Source organism: Saccostrea cucullata, unplaced genomic scaffold (genome assembly GCF_032062105.1).
Source record: "Saccostrea cucullata isolate Sc308-1 unplaced genomic scaffold, CSIRO_AGI_Scuc_v1 ctg679, whole genome shotgun sequence".
NCBI classification, from domain to species: domain Eukaryota; kingdom Metazoa; phylum Mollusca; class Bivalvia; order Ostreida; family Ostreidae; genus Saccostrea; species Saccostrea cuccullata.
The window spans coordinates 1-11,630 of record NW_026918760.1 but is presented as its reverse complement, the minus strand read 5'-3'; the positions used below and the strand labels follow the sequence as shown (position 1 = coordinate 11,630).

Sequence of the window (11,630 nt, the reverse complement as noted above, 5' to 3'; positions counted from 1 at the left end):
ATAAAAATTAATTCTTATTTTTATCATTAAAGTATAACTGACGGTAAAATTAATTATTTTCAGGTTTTGTGCTCGCCTACTTCAAAGGGCGATAACTCGTATTTGATGATAATTTTCTAGGAAGCGAAATCAACGTAGCCTAATAGATATATATATAATAATAATGATATTTCTCAGAAAAAAAATGATGACAAATGATTGTGACCCGTCACCGTTATTGTTTCATGACCTTTGAATAATATAATGTTAAAATATGGTCTGTATAGGTTCCTAATCTTAATTTTTATAGTCAAGTGCATATGCTATTATTACAGATACTTATTTCATACGTACACTGTTTTTTTTTTTAAAACTAGTTGAAGTTTTGGGGAATTTTGATTTATTTAAGTTTTTTTATTAAATGTTTGTGTTCTTTTCTTTTTTTTTCTTTCTTCCTTTTTAATTGAATTTTTGTGAACCAGGTTGGACAATTTATACGCCTGCCGACGCCTGTCTGGGGAAATACATGTAGGTCTGGCGGTAAAATCTAAATACCCGTCATTATTTATGGAATAAATTTATCTTTTATGAAATATATCTGATTTTAAGGACTATAAAGTTTATGTTTTACCAAACAAAATGAGAGAGAGAAAGAGAGAGAGAGAGAGAAGATACCGCCCAGATAGCATGAGGACATTGGCCCAACGTTGGCAAAACAATGTCGGTTATGTTGGGCCAATGTTGGCAGTTTTACGTTGGCCCAATGTCCTACTGCTCATTGGCGCGCCGTTGGCCCAACATGTTGGGCCAATGTTGGTACAATGCTGTTTGTTCATTTGTCAACGTTGGTACAACGTTATTCCAACATACCAACGCCAACGCAATATTTTTTTAACGTTGGCCCAACGTTGGACCTCAGTTCAAAATATAGTCATGACGTTGGTCCGACGTTGGTCCAACGTTGGTACAACGCTTTTGTTGAAATGCCAACGTTGGTACAACGCTATTCTAACGTACCGATGCTTACCAAATATTTTGTAACGTTGGCCCTATATTGGACCTCAGTTCAAAATATAGTTATTTCGTTGGTTCAACGTTGATACAAAGCTGATTCTTAAAATATCAATGACACAATTATTCCTCAATACAAAATTAATTAAATTCTGTAATTTTATTTCCCAGATTATACGACACAATTAATTTCACCATGTTTCGTCAAATCCGTTTTTCCTCCTATAATGTATCACAGTGTATTCTTTGCCACTTTCACTTTCATTAAAGTATTCCATGGAATGTAACTAAAAGAAGGAAGAGGTAGAAAGTTCAATGTTTCTCAAGTACACTCCACTTCACTATGTCCACTACAAAATATCACTTTGATATAAGAGTCTTCAAGTTCTAACTGTAGAGTTTGCATCACTTATCACTTTTTCTGTTGTTTATCTGTTCTTAGAATCCATGTTTCCCGCACATATAAATCAGTCCCTTCCATATACAGAAATGCCACATCAATAGTCTCAGAGTGAAGAGGGTTTTTCCATCCCGGCAATTCCTGCAAACGTCAAGATTGTCATCAATTAAAATAGTATTTTCAAATGTTCATCACACATTTTTTTAAAGCAATCCTTAAAGTTGAATTTCACATTAGTAATTATTAATAAATACAAAAAAGTTACTTACATTTCACTGGTTAACATTCTTGCATTCACTTACAGATCCGGACAAATCTGCTCTGTTCAAGCCCGCCAATTCCTATAAAAGTTAAGGTCGTCATCAAAAACAATTGTTTAATCAGCTACCCGGCACCAGTAATTTGAAAGCCTACATGTAGGCCATTACAATGTTGTGTATTTCACATTATTAATTATTTCAATAACAAAAACAAAAGCTATACTTACATTGAAAGGATTAAAATTCTTGCTTTCACTTAAACAGACACATACGCTTTGAATTGTTAAAGTGCGCGGTTAAAAAAAACTGATTTAAAGATGACGGTTTCCTTGGAGACCTATGAGTCACCTGCCGAGCCAGTGAATTTCACCAGTGACCTATTTATTTTAGAGCCTAAAATTTGCAAAACATAGCACTTTAAATTTGATTCAATGATGCTAAATATAGAATCTACCAAGATATAAAATTACGATATGTATTTCACAGATTTATAAGGATTGCCTCATAATTTCCATTCATTATATAATATAGATCACATGTATATAATGGGTTGCTTATTACATTATCATCGATTTACAATAGATAAATCTAAATTGATGAAAACTTTTCGCAACATTGGGCCAACGTTGGACCAGAATTTCATCTCAAACATTACAGGCTACCTGTACATGTACTAGTAATCCCAGTATTCCTACTATTGGACCAACTCCAGTTCAGTCAAGCACGCCCAACACAAAGCGATGCATCATTATATTGTCAACATTTATTAAGCTGGGCCAACGTTGGGCCAACATTGAATAGCCAACAATAAGTAGCAATGTTTTGCCACTAACGTGTACTCAGTAAGACCTACGTTGGGCCAACATTTCATATTTAACACACAATGGTCTTAATCCATGTCAACATTTACTCGGTTGGACCTATGTTGGGCCAACATCTTAATGTCCAACACCAAATCGCTATGTTTCTTGACAACATGTAACTACAATGGGCCAATATTGGGCCAACATCACATGCCCAACACCGTTGGTTTAGCTTTCATGCCAACGAAAATGAACGTTGGACCAACGTTGGGCCAATATCACATGTCCAACACTATTTGTTTAGCTTTCATGCCAACGTAAATGAACGTTGGACCAACGTTGGGCCAATATCACATGTTCAACACCGTTGGTTTAGCTTTCATGCCAACGTAAATGAACGTTGGACCAACGTTGGGCCTACATCTGTTCCCCAACGCCAACACTCCACCAACCATACAACCAAAAACCAACGTTGGCCCAACGGAGTCATGCTATCTGGGCGGTAGACCAACTCCTGTGATAATTTACGATCGACATGAAAAATTTTTCCAAAGACAAATGCAATCACAAAAGGAAAAAAAAGTTTTTAAACTCTGTACTGCGTTAATCAATGAAAATGTTTTCATTTTTTAAAATAATTATTTATTTTAATTTGTTACTTGATTAGATACATTGTCAGTCAGGTCAATTACGGATCTTTTCTTTTGTATATTAGCGATTATTTCGGAAGTAGCAAGTGCTTGATAAATCATGTAATGTGTGTATTAAACCCATTCAACAACTTAAAAAAAATAAAGGTAAATTGTCAACTTTTACTATTTCATTTTCAATTGATGTAGTAAACTGTTCATTAGCAAAAGATACCCTTTCCTGTGTTTGTATAGCGCACGTGCGTAATTTCGGTCACTGATTGTCATGTACCTGATGATGTAACATGACATAAGAATACTACACACCTGTCACTAGATCAATTATTTAATCACTGTGTATACACAGTAAACATAATTAGTATTTCAGATATCCAATTGTTTCAAACCAATTGAACATTGAACACAATAAAATCAAATTAATTTTGTCTTCGTTCTATTTTTTTTTAATCTTTTATAGTAAAATATGAAACTTCCAAAAAAGTTTGTCATCTTATATATACAAGAATGAAATAAATTTATAATTTTTATAGATTTTATTAAATTTCTTTCATTTGCAGTTCTTTTCTGTGCTGAAATGAAAAAAAGTGTATAATGATTTATTTTCCTCACAAATAGTGTGAACATAATATAATTTCATTAATTTACGAATTAGATCAGCAAAACTTGAATTCATACATCATGTACATGTAATATTTATAATACACTATCAACCCTTGTAAATTAAACAATGTACGTACCAGGGACATATATAAGTCCCTGATTATACCAAGCATATATTCTTATAGTTCAGTGAATAAAAAATAAATTTTGATTAAAGTCATATATGACATATATTTTTGTTTATATACTATAAACGTAAAATCTTTCTATTTGATAATAAATGTAACTTAATATATACATTGTTAATAAAGAATTTTCCAGTAAAATTACACACGTGTCCTCCTTTTTTAGAAATCAAGAAAATACGTCAATAATATTACAAACAATTTTTTTTATCAAGAATAACTTATTGTTTGGAATATATTTAATCGAAAAATATGGAAAATTAAAATAAATAAAACTACTTTGGCACGTGTCTTTAATCAGTGAGAGTTATCTTTCTTTGATACTTACATGCACATATCTTCAAATAAAAATACTTATGCTAAAATTATGAAATTTTTACTTGGTATCTAGGCTTTATAACAGTTATTTTCATCAATATTTATTATTTTTTTGTTTATTCTTAACAATATAAGGGGCTTTTCGGTGGCATTTCGGTGATTTCTTGGGGCATTTCGGTGATTACAGGGCATTCCGGTGATTCGTAGTACCGGCAAAATAGGAGTTCAAGGAGCGGCAATGTTTAGAGAGACTGGTGAAATGTAATGAAATGCACAACTTACGCCCAAGATTGACTCTAATTCTTCACATAAACCATGTTCTATTTCCCAAAAATCTTGGTTTCGCTTGGAGTGCAGTTAAGGGAATGTTGGAAGTAGTGTAGATATCATGGCCACAGGCCAGTGGGGTAAGTCGCGAGTGGTTCCTTGTAATATGTATTTAAACACACAAATATTGTTTAATAATTAATGCATGTGATGTGTTGTATAATATTTCAATATTGAAACAGAAGAAACGATTTGAATATGTGTAAAAGGTTTTTGGGCATACTGTGATTCAGTCTAGTCCATGAAGATCAAACGTACATACACAGTGAAATATTTTCAGGTTTTACATGTTAAAATTTAGTAAGCAGAAGACTTATAAACAAATATTTATTATCAGTTATTGTTAAATTTGCATTGAATGTTTTGACATGGTGTAAATTTTGGAATTATACTCTTAAATAAAGCCTTCATTGCATTATCTTCTAGCTAGAACCTTGAAGCCTGGCAAGGATTATGAGACTGGAAACTCCCATTGAGACTATCAAATGAAGAGAGAGTTTCAGGTATCTTGTAATCTTTTTTAAAATTTTCTTTTGTAAACTTGAAAGAATAGACGGATTTCACATTCCTAAGTGTTATCTCCGCTTGTCGGCGTAACACTCATTTTCCCCACTTTGTCCTTTGTAAGTTACCTGGAAATATTTTTATTTACAGACATTTATATCTATCAATATCAGTCTGTAACTGTATTGCCAGAACATGGAGCAACTTTAAAAACGTATTGAACAAATTCATACATACTATATTTCTGAGATACTGACCCATAAAGTTGGTAAGGTAATAGAGGGGAAACAGTGTCTTACGCCGGTTGACCCTGGATTGACCCCTCAAAGGGGAATAACTTTTGTAAATGTGAAAGTCGTGTATGAAAGTTTATGGTACGTACATTTCAATCTCTGTAGCTTATATTAAGTTGGGAAAACTGATGCAGATGTCGTAGAACTCATAAGATAATATTCGCAAAATTTAGAACAGAAAAATGAAAAAATCAGCAAGAAATATCAATGACAGCCATCATTAAAATTAATTTCAGTTAGAGTACAAAAGAAGAAATATATACACGTCTTATAAAAAATTTTATTGATAACTTTGCAGACTGTTTAACTCGGACTAAGGGAAAAGAAGCAAATTACAACAGAGAATATTGCCGAGGAAGGTAAGCTGTTCAAATAATGTTAATGTATGATTTTAATGTTCTGTTCACACAGAGAGTTTAATTCACAGTATTTTAATGCCAAGTAAATTGACTTCATACGACAGCTGTGGTAAAGCGGTTAACTATTGCAAATTAAAATTTTATTTTCTACAAAAAGGCTATTCAGTAAGATTATAATGACATCATTTGTAAATCACGTCATGTATGCAATTGATTAACATACCTTATTCCTTATGCAAGTGTGAATAAAATAAATCTCTTGAGAAAAATGGTTCATCTTACTTGGGCAAACACATATTTTTATGGACTGTTAGAATCTGAAAGCTTTGTACATGTAGCATCTTTGGCTACTAAATTTTACAAGAAGTTTGATTTTCATCCCCTTAGAAATAATTACATATTTAGACTAAACAATGGAATACATTAAGTAAAATTTTATTTTAGCAAAGACAAGTGAAAAGTCGAGTGAAGAAAAAGCAAACAAGGCTTCACGATCTGCAACTAGGCCACTGGCGATGAAGAAGTAAAAATGTACAGCTAAAGAAGATACATCAGTGATCAACTAAAGCTGGGTGACTTATATTGGATTGACGAGGTGCAGGGGGGGGGGATATTAATTTGGGTCTTTTTATCTTTCTGTTTGTCAATCTGACTGTCTGTAACACTTCGTTCTCTTAACATTTCCAAAAAGCCATCAGATATTGCAATGACATTTTATATTATAACTCATTTTGACGATCCCACTGCAGAACATGATTAATCATCAATAAAAATTTAATATTGTTTATAAATTAAATATTACCCTTATATATTTTGAAGTGAAATGGTCAGAGGTCAAGGCCTCTTTCGGGCTCACATATTGTTTTTGCCTGTCTGTTTATCTGTCTATTGCCAAATTACCTTTTGCCATAACTTTTGAATCATGAGAGATATAGATACTTCATATTGGGTATGCTTACTCCACTTTCAAATGAGACCAATGACCTTGACTGTCATCGTTATGCTAAAATATAGCCTTATTGAATATTTTACTTTTGAACCATAAGAGGTAGAGATTTTATATTGAGTATCCATACTCCACTAATTAAGTTCTTTCAAATTACATCAAGGTTAATGACCTTGTGACTTTGACCAATATGTTTTTTTTTTTCAAACTTTGTTGCCACCAGGTGCATACTGTTTTTGTTCTTTTTATGGGGGGGGGGGGGTGAGTGTTATGAATTACTTCTGTTTGGTATCTGAATCTTTTATTGTACAGAATTCTTCAGAAGTGACAAACCCAGAGGGCCTCACCCCTACTCTCTACACTAGGTTGTTGATTTAAATATTTTTTTTATTATTATTAATATTTGTCATTGTACATGTATATTATAAATATTCTATGAGACTGCTTCAGAATGTATCAACATAGTTTGAAAATAGGACAATCTGCCCCCCCCCCCCCCCCCCCCCCCCCCCCCCCCCTTGTGTGTAAATCATGATGTTGAATCATAACTGCACTATAATGTTACAGCAGTAAAATTTTAAAGAATTTGTTGTATCAGACACCATCAGCATTTTTTAAAAATTATTTTATGTATTATTTTTTCTGTGTGGCCATGAATTTTTATAATGCATACATTCATTAAATTTTTTTCAGAGATCTAATCATTCTGCTTTGTTGCTATGTATGATTTTTAAAAAAAAAAAAAAAGATGTCCTAGGAGGCTAGGATATCCTAGGAAATCCTAGGAATTCCTGATTTCCTAGGACATTTTAAGTGTTGGGATTTTCCTGGGATATCCTGGGAAGTCTTGGTGTTTTGATTCCTGGGATTTTTCTAGAACCCCTGAATTGGGACTGTCCAAGGAAATCCCAGGAATTCCTGTTCCAAAAACATCTCAGGAAATCTTAGGAACAATCCTAGGATTTTTTCAAGATATCCGAGGAATAAATCTTGAGATTGTCTTAGGATTTCTTAGGACATCCCAGGAATATTCTGCAAGGGTCCTGTGATGAGGCCAATAATATCACACATTGATCAGCTAATAAAAAGGGCATACTTTAAAAAAGCTCCTAAAAATGTATACCATCTAGGAAATATTTATATCTACATGTATAAAAATTGAAATTTTTGTTGCTTGAAACTTTTTAAAATTATTACAAGACGGACGGTTTCAGGGCAAGGAGCACACTGCCAAAGTGACCGGTCTACAGGGGATGCTCACTTGAGCTTGATCTTGAATACTCTGGCTTTCTCCATACATTTCATTAAATTTAGAATGTAACATCAGTGGTCATAACAAAAGCAGCCTAGAAGAAAAATGTGACAAATAAGAATAGGATTCAAATCCAGTCCCTCTGAATCAGTACCTATATATTGAACCATCTGGCCACTCTGACTATCATATCTACCTCACTGACTTCCACATTCCTGCCCACGCTCTTCCATGGCAGGTCTTTCTCTGCAACTTTCATGGCATAGTTTCTGCATCAAATGTACATGGTACGGAGAAAACTTAATGTGACAAACCAGACCAGGAGTGATACAAACCCATCCCCTGAACCACTAGTCAGTTGCTACACCATCTGAGATACCTGGTATATTCCAACCATCTGTCCATCTAATTATCACTTCAGCATTAGACAGGCCATAGTACAAGATCAATTCATTTAGGGAGTGGGCTAAAATAGGTTGCGCCTGTTGCCCAATCCTATTCACAATAACATCTGTGAATAAAATATTGTTTAAAGTTAAAGATCAATTCACTGCTGACTACTTTTTTCCAAATGTTACATCTCGTTCCGATACAAAAGCTCTTTTTTTTTTAAATTTCACATTTTCCAAGACCCTGAGAATTTCTACACCTTTGAACCCTTTGACTTTCCTAATGCTTCTAATATTCTTCCATTTATTAGGTCTATTTATAACACAATATTAAACCTTCAACTCATATAAATAACCCCTTCACACGGTGAAGACATAAATATTGTCATTAACTACTTTGGTTTAAAGTGTCTATTCGTTTCCATAGGTAGTATGGATAAGCAAATCAAAACAACTAGGCAAACAGAAACATTTTATTAAAACATAAAAAAGCTGTGTACCAGTACACTATAATTTAATTAAAAGCTGGATGGTTATGCATCACACTTCAGTAATTGTTTTAGCACTATTCTGTCAGATCTTAAGGGGTGACAAGCACACGGTGGAACAACCTTTCAACATGATACTCCAAATGTTTTATATTGTCTGTTTATGATCATAATGGTGTATAACAAGAATGACTTTGATCTTTCACTTAGGTCTGCTTTATATCAAGTCTTCAGTTATTTGGTCACTTCATGTATAGCTTTGGCTAGATAATCAACATTATGAGATGACACGCCAGCTACTGAAATCCTTCCATCCTTGGTAAGGTAAATGGAGAATTCTTTTGTGAGTCTCTCAACCTACAAGATAGAAAGTATATGAAATTGACTGTCATTTTGTTTCTATTCATACATGTATATCACCAGACAGATTTCAGCATTTTATATTGACATTCATCCACTGAAACATAAAATTAAGTCAGCTGACATGATCTTGAATATTACACAATTTAATTTGTTTACTTATTATTGCAAAACCCAAATCTTAATAATGTTTTAGCATGTTTGAAATAAAGTTGGACTTTAAATTTATATTAATGTGACCTTATTTCTTCTTGACAATTTTTGAGAGAATTTTTAGAGAAGCAAATATTTCCACAAATTTTCCAATGACAACTTCACTTGCTATCATAGAATTTTAAATTCCCTTACACCACATATTTTTTCATTTAAAAAAAAAAAAGAAGAAATAATTGGCCTGACCTGGTCGGGCTTGAGTCCAGTGAAGCAGAACATGCCAATCTGGTCCGTGATGTGCTGCCAATTCTTGCTGGATCCCTCCCTGGCCAATGAAGCCACCAGTGCCTCCCTCATGGTGATGATTCGGTCAGCCATTCCCTTCACTTCTTTGAGCCTGAAAACAGCCATCAGTCATATTCAACTTGGTATATACCCGTAATAGACACTTTAAAACATTGTTAAATTTGGCAGTGATAAGTGTTTAATAAATTTGGGGTTGGTGAAGTTGCTCCACTACTCATCTAAATAATTTGTCAAATTTTGCCACCGAATTGCAAAACATCTGCATTATTTTATTCTGGGTTTGTGCATATTTCTAAATTTCAAAAAAAAATTTATTTTGGCTCTAGCAAAAAAAATTAATGTAAGTTTCTCTATCAACATTTCAGATTTTGTAATAAGAGTTAACTGTATAATCTGGTTTTACCTATAAAATTAGTTGGTTTATAGAAATTAGATAAAAAAAACTCATGGTCTTTCAGCTCTGCTAACTTATAACCAAAGGTAGATAACCTACATTTTGAGTCAACTGTCAAATTTTTAAAGCACACACCTGTTTATTCATGAATCTCTGATACCCTTTATCAATAATTTTGCTACTGTAATGTCAGAAAATATCTACATGTATAAAAGATTTGGGTACAAATGGCAAACAATATTTAAGTTGACAGGGGACAATCCTACCATAAATTTTTAAGATCTGGATTAGTGAGGACTCGGGTGACGATCCTGGCTCCGTGGATGGGAGGGCTGGAGTACATTCCCCTGATGATGATCTTCATCTGCGACATATTCTTAGCAGCCTCCTCCTGAGATCCACAGACAATGGTGAAGGCTCCAGCTCTCTCTCCTAAAATTAAGATATAAAAAAAATATTAATTTAATACTCTAGTTTTTGCCCTTACAGTATTTGCCTGCTCTGGAATGATTTTACTCAAAACTTTTTCAAAGATGTTCTTTTCCAACTCTCTAAAAATTACAAAACTTTTAGCAAAAAACAAAATGGGTTCTTTTGAAAGGGGAAAAAGTTTACCATATAACCCCATGTTCTTTGCATATGATTGAGCAAGGGCAACCTCATGTCCATCTTCTATAAACTGTCTCAGAGCGAAGGCGTCTTTGGTTGTGTCTCCACTGGCAAAGCCTTGGTAGGCCATGTCAAAGAATGGGAACAGATTTTTCTTTTTTATCAGGGAACTCATTTCTTTCCATTGCTCTGGCTATAAAATGCAACAAAATTTGAATCATGAGGCACAGTTATGCATACTTTTTTATATGCATGTATGACAGATAAGTATAAGAAAATGACATAACAACTTGATTTGATTCCATACCGTGTGTTATACTACCACTTTAGTTGTTTAATTCATACTGTATACACCATGAATTTTTACAAAGTTAGGGAATATAGAACTTTAATCGAAATCAAAATTTATTGAAATCGAACATTACATACCCTTGGATCCACTCCTGTTGGATTGTGAGCACAGGCATGTAAAACTATGACACTGCCCTCTGGGATTTTCTTTAAAAAAAAAAATAATAATAATAATAAATTGCTTTCGGAAATTTTTCTTTACTAAATCTGAAAAGAAAGATTTTTTTTTTACACAAAAGAAGATTTAGATTGATGTATATACATATATCACACAATTTCAGCAAATAAATCTTTTCTAATCAAGATTGTTGCCGATATTCAACTTGCATCAACTGATGAGGTCAACAAAAAAATCAGTATGAAAAAAACATATACCCGGTATATATAAATTATGTTAATCTGCCACTTTTCCCCTAAAATATGGATAAAAATCTAGAATTTCTTCTTGATATAGTATGACCTACTTAGTATAATTGTGTACTGAAAGAAAAGATCTGAGTCAGTCTTCTTCACTGAATAAACTTTCACTTGAAATTTCAGTAAAGTAGTACATTGAACTTTTATAAAGACCAGTCTGTTAAAATACTCTGTTTTCTCCAAGTTTTAAACCTACCGAAATGTCCTCCATAGCACCTGCAAAATCGAATCCACATGTGCTGGGGTCATAATATCTGTATGATTTCACATCCAAAC

General features: G+C 33.3%; 1 protein-coding gene and 2 long non-coding RNA genes across 3 annotated transcripts; 1 reads left to right on the top strand and 2 right to left on the bottom strand.

Moving 5' to 3' along the window:
- Positions 1-1,126: 1,126 nt before the first annotated feature.
- LOC134270565 (uncharacterized) lies at positions 1,127-2,031 on the bottom strand. The gene is made up of 3 exons (XR_009992848.1): positions 1,878-2,031; positions 1,660-1,731; positions 1,127-1,531 (listed from the first exon to the last, which is right to left on the bottom strand). It is a non-coding gene; the product is annotated as an uncharacterized LOC134270565 (long non-coding RNA).
- Positions 2,032-4,424: 2,393 nt separating this feature from the next.
- Positions 4,425-6,853, top strand: LOC134270558 (uncharacterized). The gene is made up of 4 exons (XR_009992847.1): positions 4,425-4,613; positions 4,960-5,036; positions 5,629-5,689; positions 6,134-6,853. It is a non-coding gene; the product is annotated as an uncharacterized LOC134270558 (long non-coding RNA).
- A 1,878-nt stretch (positions 6,854-8,731) lies between these two features.
- LOC134270547 (aspartate aminotransferase, mitochondrial-like) lies at positions 8,732-11,625 on the bottom strand (the record flags this gene model as incomplete). The annotated part of the gene is made up of 6 exons (XM_062752794.1): positions 8,732-9,121; positions 9,524-9,674; positions 10,244-10,409; positions 10,593-10,779; positions 11,016-11,084; positions 11,551-11,625. Coding segments are annotated over 6 exons (771 nt in total), but the record flags the coding sequence as incomplete, so codon positions are not given.
- Positions 11,626-11,630: the final 5 nt, after the last annotated feature.